This window comes from Hipposideros armiger, unplaced genomic scaffold (genome assembly GCF_001890085.2).
Source record: "Hipposideros armiger isolate ML-2016 unplaced genomic scaffold, ASM189008v1 scaffold_208, whole genome shotgun sequence".
Classification (NCBI taxonomy): domain Eukaryota; kingdom Metazoa; phylum Chordata; class Mammalia; order Chiroptera; family Hipposideridae; genus Hipposideros; species Hipposideros armiger.
The window spans coordinates 840484-864716 of NW_017731558.1; the positions used below are offsets into that span (position 1 = coordinate 840484).

At 39.6% G+C, this 24233-nt stretch overlaps 1 protein-coding gene across 4 annotated transcripts in view; it reads right to left on the reverse strand.

Annotated features, from left to right (window-relative positions):
* SUGCT (succinyl-CoA:glutarate-CoA transferase) overlaps positions 1-24233 on the reverse strand; it is a 798083-nt gene that overhangs the window by 101853 nt on the left and 671997 nt on the right. For all 4 annotated transcript variants that reach the window (XM_019653837.1, XM_019653840.1, XM_019653838.1 and 1 more), the window contains one exon: positions 12978-13041. In XM_019653837.1, the coding sequence (XP_019509382.1) occupies positions 12978-13041 (64 nt within the window). The remainder of the gene's footprint in view (positions 1-12977; positions 13042-24233) is intronic.

Genomic DNA, 24233 nt, shown 5'->3' on the forward strand with positions numbered 1-24233 from the left:
AATTTAATCATTTTCTTCTATTCTTCAATTTCTGCTCCTAAGAAACATGAAAACGTATGCATCCCATTAAAAAAAAAAACAAACTTTGTTGGTACCAGACCATTTTAAGAAAGGAAAGTATCATCCGGAGTCTTTACCCAAATAACTCAGCCGCTTCCCATGCGATGGCAGTCAAGTCACCCTTCCTGGTAAACGCTGTTTCCCTAAATGACTTCAATTTGAGTTCCCCTTTTGGTGTTTAAAGCCTTTTTCTTCTCATTTGCCACATTAGGCAATTAATTGGGTATTTATAGGCAGCTATCATACACCTCACTGTCATTGCTACTCACTCATACATCTTAAATTCTCCACATCTTGCTACTTAAATCCTACCCCTTAATCACCTCATCATCTTTGTCACATTTTAAAAATTTTCTTCCACTTAATCAACTCCATTTTCTAAGCTGGAGTAGAAACAATTGTGCAGAATTCTCCTAATGCAGCTTTACTGAGGCTCAATGAAGAGAAAGTGTTTTCTTAAGTGATTTATTTAGACCCCAGGATAGTTTTTGCTTCTAGTGCAAGAGCATCACCGTGTGAGCTATTTCTGATCTGCACTTTGGTCCTGCCCTCAACCATTTCCATTATTAAGGCTTTTCATTGTCAATGAGGCACTCACGGGTGGGGGCTGAGCAAGCTTGAAAGTGGGCCCCCCTACTATGGCTCCTCAGCCACCCAGACACCCCGCAGCTGACGCTCCTGGCTGAGCCTCGCCTGCCCAGTGTCCATAGGTGTTCAACCCCATAGTCAAAAGGGAAAAACCTTCTCATACTCCTCAGCCCTTGGTCCCTTGAGCTGAGAAACAAGAGAAGGTTCTAACCCGCGGAGGATGGTCAGCTTTATTTGGCTTCCCCTCCCTTTGAGTGTAAATGAGCCAATTGCTCCCGTAATTGTGAACAAGGCACACAGGTTCCCAGGGGGCTGACACACAAAATGCTTTTCCGTGGGATCTTAATAAGAGCACTGGGGGAAAAGGGGCGCCACTGTCAAATAACAGGAAAACACGGTATTCGGTATCTCCTTAGAGACTCAGACTTATCTCAGAATGTGAATGAATGGTTCTCAGAACTGTCAAGGTAAACAGAGTCCACTGGTCTTCGTACAAGGTGGGTTTCCCGAAGTTGTGTGACAACAGGGGCATTTCTTGGTGGGACAACTATTTGGGCTTCAAGAAACTGTAGGGTCTGCAGAGTGTATTTTGGAAAACGCTGCACTGTATCAAGACCCTTCTCTAATTTCCCCCACAAAAGTTGTTACATTCTCATCTGTGATCTCCGAATCTTATTTTCACCTGCATGGTCTGTCAGAGAGCAATGCTGCCTTCAAGGATGCTTTCACACTGCATGGTCTCCACTAACTTCCTGCACAACATGTTTGTGCAGGAGCTCCTAGGTGGAAGATGGTTAAAGGGACTGGTTTTGCCTAACACGTGTCTGGCAGCACCGGCCCCAGGGTTTCCCTGTCCCTGCTGCATTTTATTGGCTGGGTCACTACCAGATGCCCATTAGGCTGAGATCCTTGTCAGCCAACACTGGCACAGAGTAGATACTCTGCCAGAAAAACATTTGTTAAACAAAACAATTTTTATTTGACTATATTTTTTAGAGAAATATGCAAGATTATATTTAGCTTCTAATGTTTGGAAAATAACTATTATAATAATAATGTGACTCATTTTACTTTCTACCTAGACTTGTTGCTACTGTAGATACTATTAAGATTTTATTAACATTTTGTAATGTGCTTCCAGTGAACTCCTTTGGACTGAGCACTTGGTACCTATGGTTTAAGTACCAGGCATCACAGTGAGGTAAGTGTTTGCTCTTCCTCTCACAGATGAGACAGATGCCACTGAGGCAGCTTAGCAAGGCTGTCTGTCATCTCCAATATAACCGCAGAGCCAGGCTCTGCACTCAGGCCCCCTGAGCGAGCCTGTCCGCACCCCACTCTACCTTGTCCCGTGTGCACACCACACCTGTGTACTTCAGGTAACAGGAAAACAACCTAGAACTGAGCTAATTAGTTTTTAGTAATCCTATTTCTTTATTGTAGTACGATATATACAACAGAAAATTTACGATTTTAACCTTTTCCAAGTGTACAGTTCAGTGGCATTAAGTACATTCACATTGTTCCATAACCATCGCCAGCACCCTCTAGCCAGAACTTTCTCTTCTTCCCAGTTGCAACACTGTGCATGTTAAACACTAACTGCGCTTTCCTCCCCGACCCCGGCCTCTGGCAACCACCCTCTGCATTTGACCACTCAGGCACCTCATATGAATGGAATCATATAGAATTTCACTAATTAATTTTTAAATTCTTGCTCTGGCCATAGTATCAACCACTCATCTTAACTTTAGTATACCAACACAACATTGTTTACAGTTTAATTAATGTTGCTCAAAGCAAAGCTAGCTCTAACTTAAAACACAGCCAGCCCCAGGGAGCAGGAGGAAATTTGGCCACACAGTGTGCAGGCCGAGGGCAGATCACAGGAAAAGTGAGAAGTCCAGGAAAGTCAGGGGCCACTCAGCATCGTGGGTCTTTGGATGATTAAAATCCGCACATGAGCATATATATATATATATATATATATATATATATATATATATATATATATATATATATATATATATATATATATATATATATATATATATNATATATATATATATATATATATCCCAACATTTCTCTTTTCCCCCCTTTCCAACTGCTTTTCTGTTAATGTGTGAAAACAGTACAACTGGAGGGAATGCAGTCCACATGTTTGGTGCATTTACACTTACATGCTCTTGAGAATATCGAAATGGCCTAACAATGCATTTTCCAAGGGCTTTTTTTTTTTCCATAAAAACACAATTATAGACTTTGTAAAAAAAAATAAACCTAACCCTCAAAGGAGGTAGGCTCAATCGAAGTTCAAATTCTTGAAATTTAAACATTCTTTACATAAATTTCCAAGCTTACCTTTAAACGAAACATTCAAAATACATTAGACAGCCTTTAAATGAGAGACGGAAGTTGGAAGGTTAAAAACACAAGAGCTGGCTCCACCTTCTGAGACAGTAGTAAAAAGGGAAAAGAAGACAGATTTTGGGGAGACTTAAACGTGGGTTTGGTGCTGCAACACTCAGCAAGTCTGAACTTTCTCATCTGTAAATTGGACATAATAAGGTAACGTTCACTGAACTGTCCAGGAAATTAAACAAATTGTGTATAATAAAGGGCTCACATATACACCCTACATAGAGAAGTACTCAACCGATGTTTGCTTACTTTCCCTTGTTTCAGATTTGAATGTTCCATGGCAATGATGCCATTAAAATCTATTCACAAAATATATTTATATGCAGTACAGTGAATTGCATTTTTCCTTTAAATTGAAAGAATGAAGATTGATCCCATTAGAACAGAATACAAGGCACTAAAATGTGAAGTTAGTTACTTAAGGTCACATACCCATTTGAAGGCCCAGCAACAAAGAGAAAGCAGGATGCCTGTGAGGAGTTTATGGGAAGCAAACTCTATTGAGGATGTTCTTTCAGTTCGAGTGGGGTAGTGCTTCTCTAGCGTTTTGTGGCTGCAGCATCTTGTTAGTACTTTTATTCCATCACACACTAGCCTCAAATTCCCAAAATGTCTTTTATTTTTTTTCATTTTTCATCTAATTAAAGTTAGGTTTTTGCTTAGTTGTTTGAAAAGCATATGGCTTCTTGCAATAACCTGAAGTAGAGGGTTCATAGGAACACTTTCAACAGACAAAGGGTTTCAAGTAGGTTAGACTAATGGGTTACCCACTCCGAGAGTCACATGGCTGCTGTGACTTAGATGATGTTCCAACAAAGGACAAGTTGGGAAAGCATTTCAAGATCCCTCATCCCTTCCTCTCTATGCAATATCCTAACCTTACTCAAAGGATGACCCTAGAGACAAACCGACTGTAATGCCATAACAGATAAGGATAAGACAACATGGAGATGTGGTTCTGTAAAGGCTGATACAGAACCGACACATGCAAGACAGCATTTGCTCCTGCTGAGATATGCAATGAGCCCCACAGACCAGCTCAGTGTCAAATAAATCCTTAAGGTTTGAAGGTGATGTGATAAATGGGATATTGCACATGACCCACTGATTATGTTAAAATATCTGGAGGTTCTTATTTAACCCTTTAACCACCATTTCTTCTTTCCACCAACACTTATTATATTAACATAACACTATGTACCTAGTCAAAATTAAACTATAATCCCATTAAGATGGCTTACTCCATTGATATTATTTTCTGGCTACGTCTTCTTAACAGGAACGTATCTTGATATCTTAAGGATCCATATTAAAAAAAAATCCTATGGGATTCAGCCCAACTGTCATGCCTTCATGAACCAAAGAGTCCCGACCTGTAATGCTGAAGAACAGCAACGCCATTCCTATTTCAGAGCGGAATTGAATGACCCCATCTCCAGCCCTGAATAAACCCAGCAAGGAAGTCAAGCAACACACTCTAGGCTGAAGCCCACTTGAAGGAAAAGATAAAGTCACTTCTTGATTATCCAAGTTATTTCCATAACATGGAAGTCCAAACTGGAAGATAATTTAATTTTTTTTTATATTTAGCTATTACATGATTTTACTTCTCCAGCCAGTCTACTTGCCTAATGACATTGAATTAATTTATTCTCTAAAGATCTATCATAAAGTCAGCACTTAAGTTTGATCCAGACAAAGACTTCTCTGGGTACCCAATGAAAGTAGGCTGCAACAAATGCAAGAACTCAAGAATTCATCCCAGAAAATTTCTGATACACCTTCTAAGACAAAATAACAACAACAACAAAAATGCTTTATATCACTGAGGCTTCCACTCTCCCTGTGGCTTTTCATTTTTGTTTTCATCTTGTTTTGATTTCTACATTTGGTTCAACATTCAGTGGTCCTCTCCGATGATTTCAAACACACCTCTAACCTCAAGGATCATTCAGTATAGCAATCCTTGAGAAAACACCCCAAACAATGTGTGAGTGCAATTAAATATTCACCCAGGAAAATTCTTTAGCTTAAATATTTGTCACTTTCTTCGTGAGTAAAGCGTCTCTTGTCTATCAGATTTACTTAGCATCTTAGGTCAAAGAGGACAAGTTGAAGAGGAACAACTGAGTTCTTGGCCACATCCCCAGTCCCAACTTACAGGAATGTGAATTTCCTAAGCATGAAAGCTCAAATCTAACAAAATATGTCTGCGTCATGGCACAGATAAGCATAGTTGATGAAGCCTAATTGATGGAGGCCCCTAAGTCATATCAGCGACAGTAACTTGGCCCTTAGGGCTTCTCTGGTTCCTGATGGAAAGACATTACTGGGGATGTGATTCAGTCCTCCTGTTTCTTCCCAGCTCTCTTAGGAAGGGAAGTCACTGTGCTATTCATTTTTCACTGAAAGGCAGCAATGTCTACCACCTCGCCTCACAGCCATGGGACTTCCAGAGAAGGCTATAGGCACTCAGTGTCAAATCAGCTGAGAATACATTGATTTATTTAACTCTCAGTACATTGCCATGCATTAAGGGTTTAATAAAGTTAAAAATAATTGAGGACTTTGGGAAGTACCATGGCTAGTCTATTTGAAAATTCACTTCCCTGCCAGCTTTCTCTCATTCTGTTGACACTATAGAACCTTCCTTTCATCTCTTTTCTCTTTTTACAGCTTACCCTGCTCCCTGAAGGGGTATGCTGTTTCTAGAAGACAGATTATGCACTACACACTACATGAAAACTTTACACTCTTCCTGTTGTCAACTAAAAGGTTTTTCTACCTGGAAGAAATAAGTTATCCCACCTTTTACTCTCAGATTGGTTTTACTTAGAATTCCTTCTTAGGGCTAACATATTTAAATGTTATGGAGGGATATAAGCTAAATCTTTGGTTCCTCTTAATTTTTCTTCTTCCCCAGTGAGATTTGTGACAGCTTTCCCCATTGCTGTTATCCATTATAGAAATTTACCTGTAATTTGAGGAAATGTGATTTCAGAAACACTATCTAATTTTCTAGCTAAAGGGGGGAAAAAACACCCTTAAAGTAACAGGGCAAGGTGAAGTCTTGGGTAGCCTAGAAGAGGAAGATTTGTAACCACACAAGGGACTAGGTGCTCACTTCTTTACATACTTCAAACTGGAAACAAACTAAAGGAGTAAACTAAATCTCAGATAGCTTCCACAGGTAGCCAATCTGTTCATTAAAAAAAAAATGCATATTGCTTAAAATTGTCACAAATCATCTTTTCAGTGATTTTTCATCTAATAGTTTTTATTCTAATAGTCATCCAGAAGATATCTATTCAGTACTTAGTACAGAGGATGCTGGTTAGATTTAAAATGATGGCCATGTGGCCATGAGGCTGGCCTCAGTTCTCCTGGCCTGTCCTCAGCTATAGCGCCTGGCATGGACACCTGGGGATGTGAGCCTTTCCCAGCATTTCTCCACCTCGCTCCTCTGCAGGCAGCTTTTGCCTTGTGCTCAGTATAAGCCTCCTGGTTTCTCAGGCCAACTATCAATTGTTAACTTCATATCTATACCTAGCAAATCATCATCTCAAAATAAATGTGATGTAAAGACATTTTCAGATAGATTAAATGCTGAAAGATTTATTGCTAGATAACTGGCATGTACCCAAGAAATGGTCAAAGATCATTTTGGACTGAATGATAGCAGAAAGAAAACTGTAGGACTAAAGGAGAGTGTAATATGTCAGTAAATATTAAAGGCATTTTAATGTTGAGATGTTAAATTTCTGTGAAAGAGATCAATTTTATGGAATAAAAGTAATACCAATGCAACAAAAAAAGGATAGTATCTTTGCCCCCTAGGAGCTTACAAAAGAAAGATGTTTTAGATCATTTCAACAAAGATGCAAAACATTCAGAAATAAAATGTGTCAGATAATCAAATAAAGAACATTCAAGTTTTTAAAAATTCACTATATAATCCAGACATCAATATTCTAATAATTTGGTTTGAGCTACATTAATTCATAGTGGTGACTGCTCTTCCTGCATCCAACACCCACTAGCGAAAAACTGGAGCAGGTTCCAAGTACCAATATTTAAAGTCCTATGGGAAAAGATTTAGGGAAAGTTTTATTTAAAAGAATTTAGAGCTGCTTTCTGAAAAAACCAAATCAGGGGGCCAGCAGGCGAGGGGAATCCAATGTAAAGTCGTTCTGCATGCGTAAAGACGGAGAGGGGACTCTCACAGCGCCGACACGCTGGCCACTACAGGGCTTCCCAGAGTGCTGCTGGAGTCAATGGCCGTGCTGCACGTGCACACCGAGCATCTGAGGGCTTACGCAGAGGAACCTCACTCACACAGCAAACCATCTCAGTGATCTCCTCTGAAGGCGACACTCAGCACCAAGGCAGTTTGGGCACCTGCGCCGTCCGTGAAATGACAGCACGCTCCACCCTGGCCAGAAACCCAACGGCCAGCAACATTACAAGGAGGTGCAAATGGTGGGCGGCTTGATGGAACCTGGCCATCCTGTGGAACGTGGAAACTAATGTAAGATCTTTCCAGTAAAGTCACAGATAAGGTGATGTTTATAGAATGGCCAATCTCTTGCTGAAGAAATGTTGTAGTATGAACTTTAACGTGCCTTTCCATTTCAGTAATTAACAAAGAAAAATTTTTTTATCAATTTCAGTTTAAACTGCAGAACATTATGAGTTTTACAAAAATCTTCAACCAACTTAGAGGCTTTGTAGAAATGACCCCTAAAAGCAATCAATGAAACACCTGCCCAACTAGGTTTGAGGTTCCTCCCCAATCTCCTCTTCCAGGTCCCACCTTTGCCCCTGGATAGTAGAGAGCTCAGAGACCTCAGGATAGGTTCCCTTTAAAGTTTGATTTGCATTTAGTTTGCTCACTAGCTCTATTTTAGGTCTCATTCTTCTGGCCTCTGGCCACCTCTCCAGGGTAACTGTGAGCCTGCCCCTCCTGCTTTCCCCATCTGAGCCCTTTCTCAGCTCTGCCAGTACTCAGGGCCTCGCCAGGGCTCCCTCAGCCCACACCAGTTTGGCCCAGCTGACAACTGGTCATTGTTCATGCATCTGTTTCCATTTCACTTCTCAGAAAAACCTTTCCTGGTCCCACACACCAGGTGAGGTCTCCCTGGTTTGTGCTTCTAGAGCATCCCGTGGTAGACTCTGGTTTTCCATGGAAACACTCAACAACCTTGCGTATTTATTGGTACACTGCCTTCCTGGCAACGTAAGCTCTGTGAATGCCTGGCCTGTTCAGGTTTGGCTCTGTCACCGGAGCTTCATGTAGCATATGGAAGACAATAGGTTTAGTGAGGTTAGTTGTGTGTGGGTGTGGCTGTGAGTGAGTAAGTGTGTGTTTGAAATTTTGGCACTCAATTAGTCTGTATTAGTTAAATATGAGCATATTAATACATTGTGCCCAGTGTGCTGACACTTCTGTCACTAAGCTAACAGTGAGCTAAAATTAATTACTATTCCCCTCATTGGGGATTCTTAGAATAACAGAATATTTAAGCCTGGCAAAGAAAAAGATGATACATTTTCTCATTTATACTCCCATTAATAATAAATTTTTATTAGTTTCTCTCCACCTTTAACTGTAAAATAAGCTCTAAAGCTCGAATGAGAAAGTAGTCTCATGAAAAATATGTGAAATAAAAAACAAAAGCATTAGTGTAACTACAAATCATATTTAGAGATAATTCATGAGCACTATCTAGTTTGCATTCTTTAACAATGACATATACATATGCAAATGAAATTTTTTTCTCAATTATTTACTGTAATTCAAGGTGGTGGGAAATGGTATGAAAAGGGAGTATTTTTCATATCATATGGAATAGGTATTAATTAATAAAGAAGATAATTTAGATAATACTACTTGCTGTATTTTACTATAATATTGGTAATGATTACAAATATAGTAACAATGCATTAAATGCTTACAATAATTATTTAACTATCCAGTAAGAGTTCTGGAGAGGTAAATATTTCTCATCCCTGTTCAAAGCATAATGAGCATTGGTTGACCAGCACCTTTAAGTATCAATCCATTAGGAGTACACAGGAACTCTAATTTGAGAATCAGAGGGAATGCTGTGGATTTCCACATCTCTAAAAAAGGTGCAATCAACCTTACATAAGAAGTATCACTGTTCTTCAAAAGACACATTTCTAGTAACTATGAAGACAAAATGCTTCAGGCAAATTAGTACAACATACAGAAATTTCAGTACAGGTCACAAGAAGTTCACTAATAACAAAAGAAATATAAGTCAGTAGTTGTAAGTAATGTTAACAGGATTTTTACTGTAAATGTAAAGGTTCAGATATACATGTAAATCTGTAGACCTACATTTAATTAATTTAAAAGTGTGTCTCCACTGGCTAACTAGCAAACAGTGTAGCATAAAATCACTTTTAAGCCTACCCACTGTTCAGGTGTTTTGGCACAGTCACCTCTCTGAGGCACTGTGGGAGAATCTTGAGTTATTTCTCCTGCATTCATGAAGTGTCCAATGGGGACATCCCTTGAACTATCAAAGGTAAATAAAATCAATGAAAGGGGCAATGCATGGGAAAACTGTTATTTACTGATAAATTTCCTTTGAATTTAATAACTTCTATCCTGTCTGACTGGCCTCTTGCTGGGATACACTGAATTAGAAGAAACAATAGTACCATCTTATCTGATGTCTATAAGCAGAGTTGTCTCTCCCATTTCATGGACAGTCCAGATGTGCGCCCTCGAGATAAATCAGATACTAATTCCAAAAACAACTTAAACACATCCATTTCATCTCAAGTCTGAGACTGCCTATGTTGATAGTTCTATAGAAAGAATATAAGGTAAGTCAATAAGGTAGACACACCAAAAATATGCTTAAGCCCTATAGAAATTGAAGAAATGAAAATAGAATATTTTCCAAAGAGAAATAAAGATAAAAATGAAGGATAAGAAGACATTGCTATAGATCTAAGAATTTTATTGTGGTAAGTTGATTTTTGGCCCGTTATTTACCCCTCTCTATACCTTTGCCTTGTAATTTTGCAGTTTCACATAAAAAAAGAAATCTATTTCCCCACCTCTTGGGATACAGCTTAGAACTTGCTTTGGCCAATACAATGTGAGCAGAAGGATCTGCTAGTTCTGCAGTAGGTCTTAAGTGGCATCGTGGTTTCTGTTTGGCTTCTTGCTCTTTGCCACTGCCATGAGAAGCCCATGAGAGACACACAGAGCAGAACTGAGCCTGACTCAGTGAGGGGCCAGCCTCACCAGGTGCCAGACCCAGGCAAACCCAGCCCAGATCAGCCATCCCCCACACAGATCCACATCCAAGGAACAAATAGATGCTTCTGTTCTAGTGCCACTGAGGTGCTTGTGATTATTTGTTACACAGCATTATTGTGACAATAGCTAACAGATACACATAAATTAAAGTGAACAAAAGGGGTTATGCTTTCCTCTTTAGGAATCTGAAAAAATATTTCCCTCTTCCTGAGATTGATTGTTCATTCATTTACCAGGAAAATTAGCAAATTCACATCTGATTGATTGAGAGAGTATTGCATCCAATGAGTTCATCCTAGGTTGGCCACTGACTTTTTCCCTTACTATCATGTTAACAATTGTATTAACTTTCCAATGTTTACCCTTTCCTCTCATGTGTTGTGCATATCAATGACTGTATTATCTCATCTGTAAACTTGTGGAATTAAATTAGGTTCTGGAGTTGTCCTTCAGGGCCTGTGGTTCTAAGGAGGTGTTTGGAGGACTCTAGCATGACGGAAGCAGGGGGAGAAAGCTAAACAGTTGGAGTGCGAACCCATCAATCAGTAAAACTGTTTTGATCTGTTTTAGATTGAAACTTCATTTGGAAAATCAGTTCCACTGTTTAAAAAATAAAGTGAAAAACTACTGGACAAAATGCTTCTTGAAGTCTTTTCATACCAAAAGTACTGTGGTTACATTTTTTGACCATGCCATTGTTTTTATTGCTATTACCATGATCCTAATTTAAGATATCATCACCTGAATTCCTATAATAACTTCCTAACCTGACTCCCTGCTTCAAGTTATAAATTATGTCATTTCACTCTCCTGCTTAAAACTAGAGTAAAACCAAATTTAGTGGGGCCTCCAGGCTCTGCCTCTCTCTTCAGTCTCACTTCCTGTCCTTTCCTCGGCTTTCATATTGGTTTAAAATGCACCCCGCTCTTCCCCACCGTGGGGTCTTCTCACATGCTGGTCCTTCTGCTTGGAATGCTCTTCCCTGACTCTCCAAATGTTGACTTCTTTTTACCCTTCAATTCTCAGTTTATAAGACATCCTATCAGAGAGTCTTTCTCTGATCAACTAAATTAACAGAGGTCACTTCTGTCGCCATTATTCTCTATAACAGCACAGTGTTGATTCCCCCTGCTTTGCACATATCATGACTTACAGTTAGGGGACATTTGTTGGTTGCTTTGATTATCAGACTTTCCATTGAGTATATGATCCATGTGACGAGGAGCCAAGTAGTCTGGTTTATTTTTGCATTCCCAGGACCCAAAGCATTGCCTGACACATACTATATGCTCAATAATGTGAATAAATAAACAACTTCCTTACCTTTTATTAACATGTTTTCTTCACCACCTTCTGCATGATGTAGTATTTCCATATTAACAAGCGATCCCAATCTCTGATATGCCACACCTGCTCTCTCTCTTAGTTACCTTCCTTAATTCATGTATAATGTCCCTTATACTCCTATACACTAGAATTTTCTATTTCAACTTGATTTATTCTTCATAGCTCCCTCTTCTTATTTTTTTATTTCTTTTTTTTTAACATGCCAATAGCAATTATCTGATCTGTTCTGGGACATTATTATCAGGCTGATCTCAAATCTTAAGATTAGATTACACCTAGAATGAAATTAACGATGCAATTACTCACTAAATGAGACCAGAAGCTTGTAGAAATAAATGCTCTATGCCATTTAACTACAGTGATTGAGGACTTTGGGGAATACCCAAATTTCAAGCAAGGCGATAAGAATATAGTTTCAGGACAACAATGACCAAAGTTACATCCTAGCTAATTTCATTATGCTCTGTCAGAAGAAAAGAAAACAATAAGTGTACGGTTTGTGTATAGTCTAGGAAATAGGGACACAGTGAAGAAGAACGTGGAGGATTTGTTCAGCAATGCCCAGAGCAGAGACAACAGATCTGAGGAATGATCACATTATGATCACTAGAAGTCTGTGGATGGTAACAGGTTGGTCATACGCTCTCACAACAGTTTGAATGCTCTGAGTGTAGGCATGAGGCTTCTGGCTACAGAAAAGAGAACTCTATCAAGATACAAAAAAGTTGGCATTTTGGCTCAGACCAAAACGTCTTTGGTGAGTTTGGTATGAGTCAAGTTACAAAATTTCAGTGTATTCTGAGTTTACTGAAAACATTGACTTTCTTGATCTGCAAAGCTAATCTGCAATGCCCTAAACAGTAGTTTGGAAAGAAAACACCCCGGCCTGACCAGTCAGATACCACCTCTATCAGGCTTCCTTTCTCATTCACATACGAACCATGTGTAACTTCATAATATTTGCCATATCTATCATTATCATTCTGTTGGCAATTACATAACGTACTCTTGTGAGTATATGATTACACAAAATGGAGTTAGGTAATACAAACATTTTGTTGTCGCTAAGCCAATCAGGAGTTCATTAACAGTTTTATAGCCTCAGCATGCATTCTTGTGGGTGTGAGTCTTTTATCCAAAATGAAAAGTTTGGATAATGTCTTGACAAGTTGTTGGGGGGATCATTAGCTACCTGTAGTGATCAGCATAGGGAACAATTAATTAAGGTAGGTATTAAGAAAAATGAAAAACTTCAAACCTGGGACTGATATCTTCCCCACAGTCGGATGTTTCATTTCCATAATGAGGCCATTGTGCAACACCTTAAAATGTAAAAACAGAGAGAAACACAAATTACAAAATGAAATTATCTTCAATCTCAAGGTATATGGGAAGCCAGCTGGTAAGCCCATAGAATAAAGATATTGGAAAACACAGAGATGCTTGAAAATTTCATTTGAAAGTAAATATTTGAGATAAAAATAATGTTTCCATTTTATATTACACCAAGTGAAGCCAAACAAAAAAAATTAAAAGACTCAATGACTAACAAACTATACTTTTATAAGTCGTCCCACTCTTAAAAATGTTATTTGCTCCTAAATATAGAGGATCTATGTGTGATCCTCTAACCATTAAAGCTCAGCCTCTTCCTGCATTACTTCATAACAAGATTTGGCCAAGGTCAACCGCAGAAGGACAGGACGGAAGGAACCAGACCTGGGGTGGCACGTGTGCTCCTGGCAATATATTCGGTGGAAGGTATGGGGAGTCAGTCCAGTTTGAAAGGTGAATCAGAGCATCAGAAAGCCCAGTGACTTCTGGAAGTGGGCGGATTCAGGGCTGCTGTGACAAGCAACGAGCAGGGCCCACTGACAGGACCTCAGAGTGGGGGCAGGTCAGAGGCCTGAGCAGGAGATTGAAACCAGAGATGTTTTCAGTGGTAGGTTTCACAACTAGGATGCCATGATCCTGCAGTCAGTGGAGGACGGGCAGGGGCAGGAGGAGACAGCTAAGAAAAAATGCCAGAAACCGCATCTTAGAGGACTAATTAGATTCTCATGCACTGGGACCAAGAGAGGTTTTTGGTGTTCCATCAATAATACGAGGTAGACTTGGTCTCGGGGTGAAGACTCAAGGCCAGTTTCTAGGGCAGCCACAACCTATCAGTGCTCAGCCAGCAGAAATGTTACTCGCTCCTGAATTGCTTGACTACTGAATCAGAGCTCCTCAACTCCTTGGCATATAGGGGCTATAGCTTTTCCTATGGGATGGTCAGGAAAACAAAAGTCTGCCAGGGATCAAGTACCCTCCAGCTGTTGGCATAGGATGAGATGAGGGCATGGAGTTAGATACTAGACATAAAAGATTAATTATTGGAGGCAAAATGTTCTATAATCCCACAAATGGAAACGCTACAAAGATGTTTTCTTTTATTTCTTTGTTTTTTAGCAACTGGAGGCTACCTGAGGATACTACCTCAAAGAATCCCCAAAATTCAATGTACTATTACTATTACTGTCTATTCAGTGAGACATGTGGATGGCTGACCCATGAATTGTGTTTCACCGGCACTATCCATCTACCAATGGAGAGCTTCTCTCTTCCTGTTCTGTATGTGGATCTAAAGGACAAAAGTATTCCAGTGGCACAGGAAACTTGGGGGGCAGAGTTTCATGCTGACATCTCAAAGAACAGCAAGCTGTAACGGTTGTACAGTGTTTTAAGCCTCAGGTGAAAGCAAAATTTGCATATTCATATTCTTATATAATCTTTTCACAGAGCAAAAGAGTATAGAATAAATAAACTAGTAAAAATGTTTTCTCACTTGGAAAACTCAGGGAAAGAAGAGGTCAAATATCAGGTTTTATCCATTTCCAGGGAGCTTTTTGGTCCCATTATGGAACAAATCATCAAAAAGACAATCTCATAGGTGACGTTTTTAAGGTTAGAACTATAACTCTGCTGTGGCTAAATATTCTCACTGTTTTCTTTGGAAACGGTTATCACTTTTTGGGTGGCATGCTCTTTAAACCATGTCAACCCCCGTCATTGAGGGTGATGTCACACCATATGGAGATCCTTTCTAGGGATCCCTTGCCTCTCTTTTGGAATCACCAGCTTGGCACCCAAAGCTGGCCAGAGAAAATTTTTGCCGGTGTTGGAACTGCTATAATTTAATTCTGGCGAGGCTCCTTCGCAGCGCCCGCCCAGCACAGCCCCCGCCTGTGTGGGGGTGGGGGCTAAATGCCACTGCGGTGCTAAATCTCAGTTCTCTGAGGACAGGAACAAAAATACCGAGCTAAATTTCACTCGAAACAATTATCTGCACACTGAATCATTCTTTTCGTATCTCTCTTGCCCTCCTGACTACCTCTTTGTAATAACACTGCAGTGCTACTCACAAAAGACAAAAGTGAGTGTTCTTAGCTAAATATAACTCAACCGATAGTGTTGAAATTAATTAACGCTGCATTGTAATCATAGCATTGTAGCAAACGTGAAGTGTCAAACGTGAAAGGGTAGTTGGTAAAGGTCAAGGGACATATGTCAAAGTTTTGTGAAGCAAAAGCTAGCAGCTGATTGAAGTTTTTCGTGCAAGCAGCGTCAGGAGCATACTTCCTCCAGCCCTACCCCCACTGCTGTCTGTATATGTGATTCCAGATAGGAAACTGTGTTATCTAACCTTATCAATTCCTTTGCATTGAAAATCATTCTGTTTTAAGCAGAAATATAACCTCTGCTGATGTCTGGCCAAGAAAGTTAACTGCAGTCTCTCATTTGTTGTAGCATTTGTACAGTTTTGAGGTAAATGGGATAGGTAGTCTGAGTCCCAGTCTTTAGAAAGGACTGCCTTATACGCTGCTTGGTTGCCACCCAGTTTTTTATGTAAAGTTTGAAGTCCACAGAATTCCATAGGCTTTCTTCGTGAATCAGGTCAGATTATCTCAGAGAACAATTGAGGCTGTGGCAGTGCTGTCCCTGGAAACCCTGCCTAATGATTCGGAATGCTGGAAAACTCTCCAGTTCTGTTTGTGGGGCGAGTCCTGCTCTGCTTAGTAACATATTCAAGGATCTCAGAGCCCAGGCGGTCTGTCTGAATTTTAGCATAAATCTCTCCTGCTGCACGTCAGGCATATTGTCTCATCTCAACGTCACTAGAGATGGAGGAACTGCCACTTGCCACATTTCTTTGAGAATGGATAGTAAATGTTCCGTTCCCTTTCCTTTTTCTCATCCAGGCTCAACATTTCAATCTCTAGTGCCTTAACTTAGAAATTCAGATTGAATAGTGTTTCATTTTCTAACCACCAACAATGGAATAGGGACCTTCAACTACCATTTCCCTTAGGGAGAATTTCATGCCTAGAGCCTCAGTCTGGCCATGCAGGATATTCTCCATTACATACTTAGTTATTCTGAAATATGGAAAGGATCTTCCCTAGAACTTTGAAGTGGATTTTGTCCTTTTTAAATCTATCTTATCCCCCCCCCCATATCTTTCCTGGTTCAGTAGCTTTTCTAAATTTCATTTCTTCTCCCTGAAACTTCAAAAGCATTTTCTTGACAAGAATAAAATTGTCGACAGTGCACCAACCTCTTTAGCAAAGTATCAGGCCTATTTAAAATAAGTCCTCTCTTTCTTCTTCAAGAATTTTACAGATTGACAGCCTAATGACAGAGTCAGATGGTAATGTATTAATGATGGGGGAAAGAGTAAAATGTATACCTTAAAGTGATGTGGGAAATAAAAGTTTAAGTGAAAGTAAGAAAGTCTTTTTATAAAATCCTATGGCAGGAATGACAGAAAAAAAAATTCTGTAAAATAAAATAAAAAATGATACCCATTATATAGGCAGTGAAAATCTTTACAGGAAGCAAGAGATCTCTGTCGAGAGTAGAAGTAGCAAGGCATATTCAAATGAAAAGAGACTGATAGCGTATCAGCATTAAATGACCTATACAAAGGATACATGTAAAGAGCACATTAAAAATCAATGGAACACCATCCATGATATTAACAGTGATGCACAAAAGAAAACTGATCTATCCATTCACTATGAACAGAAACATGACCTAGTGAATTCAATTTAACAGACATCAAAGAGCATCTATGTACTAGCTTATATGAAGGGGCTGGTGAAAAAAAGATTAATGAACTTCCTTCAAAGTGCCTATAATTAGAAGAAAGGGTAGGGGATTAGAGACCTGAGCCTATTTGTATAACACAATTTAAACTCCATAATTACTTGTCCCAATAAGGAACAAGTAAGTACCTCTGCCTCCCTTGGAAGGAAGCTAAAGGATATAGGTCAAGGAGGCAAGTAAAAGTCTTAGAACAAAAATGACAGTGAAATAAAACATTAAGGTTAATAATGACAATGATCAACAAAATAACAGCAAGCTACTTCTCAACGAAACTCCTAGGGTCAGCCATTGAGTTAGGAGCTAAAGGGTTGTCTCCATTTAACCCTCTCATTAACTAAACTATGTAGGTAGTACTCTAATCTGCATGTCCACTGATAAAGTGATGGAAGCCTAAGGCGGTCAAGCACTTGCCCCAGATGTCACAACCAATGAGTGGCTAAGCTTGGATGATCATGTAGGTATGTCTGACCCTAAGCTCTTAGCCAAGTACCTGGCAGTTGGAGACTTAGTAAAAGAAAAAAATGAATGAGCATAGTTTGATTTAGCATTAAAATAACTAGCTGATGTGGTCAATTCTGTAAAACAAATTAGTCAATTCACTGAGAAAGAAAATCAGCTAAACGGGCTGTCTGAACTGCTTGGCACCATGCAGCTCAATTAGTTAATAAACAGAACTGCTCCCTCATAGGTAGCCAAGGATATTCTGGCTACCACAGATACAAAGGCTGTGAAAAGAGGAAGGATTTGGGCCCCAGCCTGGCTCAGGTTTGGAGGAGACAGACCCAGCAGGTGACCTTGGGCAAGCACTTAAGTATCTGAGGCCCGGAACCCTCATCAGTAAAAAGGAAGTAATACTATCTAACAGTTCTCTAGACAAACTGTTTTAGTGGGCTTCCAAAATGTACATATTCACTTTTACGAACTTAGTTGTCAAGTTCCAGTGTCGCCTTGCAATTCCCTCAGTTTCTTAATGCATCTTCCAGGTGATCTTGAATCTGTCCAGATATTGCACATCTGAAGACTCAGCAGAGGCCATGCTGAGAGGCTCTGCAAGGATTGCAGCCATTTACAGTTATTAAAACTCAGAAAGGGTGACCTATGAATTCACAGGAACAATGGCACATACATTATACACAGAAAGTGAATCTACCACACTCGAAGAAAATTATCATAGCATTCTTCTTCACTGGGAAAACTCAGAAAACTAGTTCCAAAATATGAAATAATATCTTTGAAAGCAAAAAAGTATTGGTGTAATGTCATTTATTGTGTTGTCCATCAATTTAGTCATTTCTTTAGCATAATAGAAAAATAACCTTGGAATAACAGTTGGAAAGTTATAAAGCTGAAGGCATAGCTTACAATTAAGACGTTAAAAGTTAATTCAACTGTTTCTGAAAACAATGGCCATAAAATGCAAAAACATAAATTCATGAAAAATTTGACACGTAAACTCTTAGCTTTACTTAGATAATATAATAAAGATCAGATTTAAATACTACATTTTGGGCTTTCTTATTTCTTTTTAAATAATTACTGTAACAACTTATTCTTCTGCTAATGCACACAACACAGACTTTTCCCTTTTCTCTAATTAAAAAATGTGAATATTAATCATTCAAAGAGGTATTATAATTGCATAGCTTGATGAATACTAATAAAATCCTATCCAACATCTGGCTTAAGAAATAGATTATTACCAAAATGTTTAAAACTCCAAGTTTGCCCCAATACCTCCCCTCTCCATCCTTAAATAATCCCTCTCCTCAATTTTTTTATCATTTCCTTACTTTTTTCATATTTATATACCAAAAGTGTATATCTCTTATAATTTAGTGCTTGCTTTCACCCATTTACAACATTTATATCAATAAAATCATGAGTGTGTATTTCTTCTTTGAGTTGCTTTTTCTCTTAACATTTCTTGTGCAATTCTTCCATTTTGGAACTTGTGACCGTGGGCCAATTTTGGCCGTTAATGTAAAGTATGTCATTATATAAATATACCAATATATTAATCCACTCTGCTCTTATATTATTTACATTATCTTACTATGACAAACAATGCTGCTATGAACCCTTCTCTTGGTGCAACAATTTCTCTAGGATGTATACCTAGCGTTAGAACAGCTACGACACTGAATACATGTTTCTTCAATGTGTTAGGTAGTGGCAGATTACTTTTCTAAATGGTGTACCAACCATTCTCACCAACAAAGAGTATTATTTTCAGTTGCATTACATCCAAGCAAAACTTTATTGATATATCATATACATACAGAGGATGTCAAAAAAAATGCATACACATTTTAAGAAAGAAAAAACTGCTAAAATTACGCTGATGGTAATCACTTTGAGCACCTCTTGTAATAGCAGAAGTCAAACATGACTTGTATTCATCTTTTGTTATTGGTGTATATTGAGTATTACAATTTTAATACAGTTTTTTCCTTTCTTAAAATGTGTATACATTTTTTGGCACCTTTAGTATATATATTTACCAGAATTTTTAGGTTTTTCCAATCTAATCACTGCAAAATGGTATCTAATTGAAGCTTTAAATTGCATTTTCTTGATTACCAATGAGTTAAGTATATTTTCCATGCTTATAGTAGCCGTTTATATTTCCTCTTCAGTGAAATGCTTGTTCAAGTCATTTGCATGTTTTTCTATTAGCTTAATTATCTTTTTATTATTGATTAATAATTGAATTCCTTACATATTCTGGTTGCAAATCCTTCATTGGAACATAAGTTGTCTTACTATAGCTTTATTTCTCACTTTGTGGTGTTTTGATGAATACAAATTTTTAATTTCAGCATTCTCAAAATTATTGAAGTTTTCTTTTATATTCTACACTTTTTATGACATATTTTAACATTTCTTCCCTACTCTAGGTAATAAAGATATCCTCCTAAATTATCTTATAAAAGTTTTAACATCAGCCCATTTATAATAAAAGTTCACAGCAAGTTAGGAATTGCGGGGAATTACCTTAGTTTGGTAAAGAGGATCTATGAAAACCCTAAAGGTAACATCATACTAATGGTGAAAGATGGAATGCTTTTGCTTAAATATTGACAACAATGCAAGGATCTCTGATTTCACTACTGTATTCAACATATTACTAGAAATTTTAGTTACTGTAATACATTAAGAAATAAAGACATAATTTGCATAAAGGTGTACAGATGGGAAAGGATGAAATAAAATAATAAATAAAAATAAAAAAGAAACATAATTAAAAAAAGAAAAAATTAAAAGGAAAAAAATCAGAGACAGGTCTAAGATGGTGGATTAGGTCAATTCTATGCCTACTGCATCCTAGGATCACACTAAAATTACAAATAAATTATAGAACAATCAACCTCAAGAATCATCTTAAGTCTAGATGAACAGAAACTCTATAACTAAGGATATAAAGAACAGGCAACATTGAGACTGGCAGGAGGAGCGGAGATGCAAAACGGTCTGATCCCAAACCTACAGATAGTGGTTGAACACTGGGAGAGAATACCTCAATAGTGGAGGTCACTATGGAACAGGTCCCAGCCTCATACTGGGCTCCCCAGCCCAAGGCTCCTGTCCTGGAAAGAGGAGTTCCCACAGCATCTGGCAGTGAAAACCAGTGAGGACTCTGTCCGCCTGTCTCGGTTAGACAGAAAGCAGCTGGAAACCCTGACACCCTCTTATAAAGTCTGCACACAGACTCACTCACTTGAAAACACTAACCAGGTACCTGGTGGAGGGGTGGAAACTCAAGCGGCCCAGAGATATGGCAGGGGAAAAACTGAGTTGTGTGGCTTCAGGGCCAGAACTGGAGGGACAGGAGTCATTAGTGTCCCTGTGTGGAGTTTGACACATATGTAGCCTATAGGGGGTGCCATTTTTTCTGTGCTGAGTCCTCCCCTGAAAGGCCAAGTCTGGGGCTGCAATGGTCTGGTGGAATCTGTGCATGCACCTTGCTTTGGTGATGCACTGGGTCCCTGTCCCCTGCATAGTTCGTGCTATACTGCCTGGGAAACTCTTGACTGCTGGGCTGCTGGCCCAGCCCCATAGGCTGTGGAAGACTTTTTGCAACAGCAGACAAACTATGAGGGGCCAGGAAATGTTTGGTGGTGGGCAGTGATCCCAGACCTGTGCCACAGAGTCTCTTGGGCAGCTCCCAGGGACCTGAGGGCCTGAGGCAGGCAGAGGCTGGCCACAGTGTTCTCGGTGCATTTTTGTGGGGCTGTCATGAACCTGGCACTGGTTCAGGAGCTAAAACTACATTGACTTTGTAGAAACCACTACCCATACCCCTTAGCACCCTGGAACCCCAGCCCACCCATGTAAAACTGTATTGCCAGAGGTACTCTTGATGCCTGAGAGGCCAGCCCCATCTCACAAGTTGCAAAAGCCTTTTACAGCAGCAGAAGGCATGTGACACACCAGAGAGCTTTTGGTGGTGGAAAATAATCCAAAACCTGCACTGCAGCCACTACTGGGCAGCTCTCGGGGCTCTGTGAGCCCGAAGCAAGCGGTGGCTGGCTGCAGTGTTCTTAAGGAGTTGTGCAATGTGGTCATAGGCCAGTATTCAAGCAAGAACTGAATCTGCATTAACTTTTTTAAAACCACTGACCATGTCTCATGACTCTCTGGAATTCTGCCCCACCCAGCTAGTGCTGCGTCACTGAGAGCACTCTCAACACTGCATCAACCAGCTCAACCCACACACCTAAGGAGGCTCTTTCAACAGTTGTGCTTTACAGGCAGCAGGTGGATGGCAATAGGCCTGGGGAGCCCTGGGCCTTCTGATGAGCTGCCACAGGCAAAATACTGGTGGCAGCCAGTCTCGATTTGTGGCGAGGCCACTCCCACGTGCCTCCAGGTCCAGCACAGGCACCAGCCAACCACATATAGCTTTATGGCACTGACCAAGCAGCTGAAGGTCAGTAACAGGCAAGGCTGAAATGGGCCTGCATGGGAGTCCCTCTGAAGAGACACTAGAAACAGCACACTCAGAGGCCAGCTTCAGATGACAGCAGAGCACTACCTGGTTAGCCCCACAAGTGTTACACCCAAAGGAGAGTCTCAACAAACACAAGAGCCTGTGGGGGTGAAGTCTCCTCTGAGAGGTCAGCCCCTATACAGCAGCTCATATTCTGTGGGCCTAGCCAAACCTCACAGTCAGTAAGCCTGGGAGTCAATCCCACCCACTGATGCACCAAAAGCAACCAAGGCTCAACTACAAGAGAACACACAAAACACACTCAAGGGACACTCCCAGCACACACACACACACACACACACACACACACACACACACACACGCGAGATCAGGGAGACTGTATCATTGGACCACACAGCACACATACTACATAAGGACACCCAGCAAAGACTGAGAGACATAAGAGATGTACCAAATACATAGAAGCAAACAGAGAGGCAGCCAGAATGAGGAAACAAAAAAGCATGTCCAAAATAAAAGAACAGGAGAAACCTCCAGAAATAGAACGAAGTGAAATGGAGGCAACCAACCTACCAGTGACAAGAGTTTAAAACATTTTTTATAAGAATAATTAAGAAATTTAGGGAAAATTTTTACAAAGAGATAGCAAGATCATTTCTAAACATGTTGGGTTTGTTTCTGGGCTCTTTGTTCTGTCCTGTGGGTCTGTTTACCCCATTGCTGATACCACACTGACTAAATCACTGCAGTTTTATAAGTATCACTGTTTCATTTGGCAAGATCCCACCCCACCCCTTGTCCTTTGTCGTCAGGGGTTCTTGGCCTTTTACTCCTCTCTATAAATTTTAAAATCAGCCTGTCAAGTTCCAGGAAAACCCTGTTGGGCAGGAATAATATCCGTACTATATTATCTTACTACTCATTAAACCTTTACTTTAATAATTTCCATTTATTTAAGACATTTTAATATTTTTATAAAGTGTTAGCATTTTTTATAAAGGTTCTGCACATTTTTCATTAGATTTATCCCTAACAAAAGCAGCTCATTTTAGCTGCTAAAGTAAAATGGATATTTTGAAATAAAACTTTCTGTTTATTACTAGCATATAGAAATAAAAGTAACTTTAAATTTTTTTATTTTGTATCTGGCAAACACTTATTAATAACTCATTTGTACCCACATCATACATCATACTCAATGGAGAAAGGCTAAAAGCTTTCCCCTTAAGATCAGGAACAACACAAGGCTGCTCATTTCCACCACTTCTATTCAACATAGTTCTAGAAGTTGTAGCCACAGCAGTCAGACAAGAAAATGAAATAAAAGGCATCCAAATTAGAAAGGAGGAAGTAAAATTGTCATTATACGCAGATGACATAATACTATATATAGAGAATCCCAAAGACTCCACCAAAAAACTGTTAGAACTGATAAATGAATTTAGTAAGGTAGCAGGATACAAATTTAATATTCAGAAATCAGTTGCATTTGTATACACCAATAATAAACTATCAGAAGAAGAAATCAGGAAATCAACTCCTTTTACAATTGCTTCAAAAACAATAAAATATCTAGGAATAAAAGACATGTACTCAGAAAAATTATAAGACACTGAAGAGAGAAATCAAAGAAGATGCAAATAAATGAAAACACATACGATGTTCATGGATAGGAAGAATTAATATAGTTAAAATGTCAATACTATCTAAGGCAATATATAGATTCAATGCAATTCCTATCAAACTACCAAGGGTATTTTTCTCAGAAATAGAGCATATAATCCTAAAATTTATATGGAACCATAAAAGACCCCAAATAGCCACAGCAATCTTGAAAAATAAGAACAAAGTGGGAGGGGCCGGCCGAGTGGCTCAGTTGGTTAAGAGTTGGCTTAAGAGCGCGAGCTCTGAGCAACAGGGCCGTCGGTTCGATTCCTACATGGGCCAGTGACGCTGTGCCTGAGCTGAGCTGTCGCTCACTGAGCAGCCAACAGGTGGCAGGATGGCTCAGCTGGTATAACAACAAGACTGCCTGTTTGATGGTGGGTTATGCCCACCTGCAACTAAGACTGAACTCGGTTTGGTGATGGACTATGCATGCCCATCTGCAACTAAGACTGAACTCAGAACCTTGAGCTGAGCTGCCACCCAGATGGCTCAGTGGATAAAGCATGTGCTCTTAACAACAAGGCTGCTGGTTCAGCTCCCTCATGGGATGGTGGTTACACCCACCTGCAACTAAGGTTGAACACAGCACCTTGAGCTTAGAGGCCACGAGCTGCTGCCAGGAAGCCAGGTGGCGACTGGCGCCCTCCACAACGAAAACTGAAGAACAACTTGGGCTGGTCCCTTTCCCCAATTCCCCAACACTGTTCCCCTCCCCCAATTCCCCAATAAAATCTTAAAAAAAAAAAA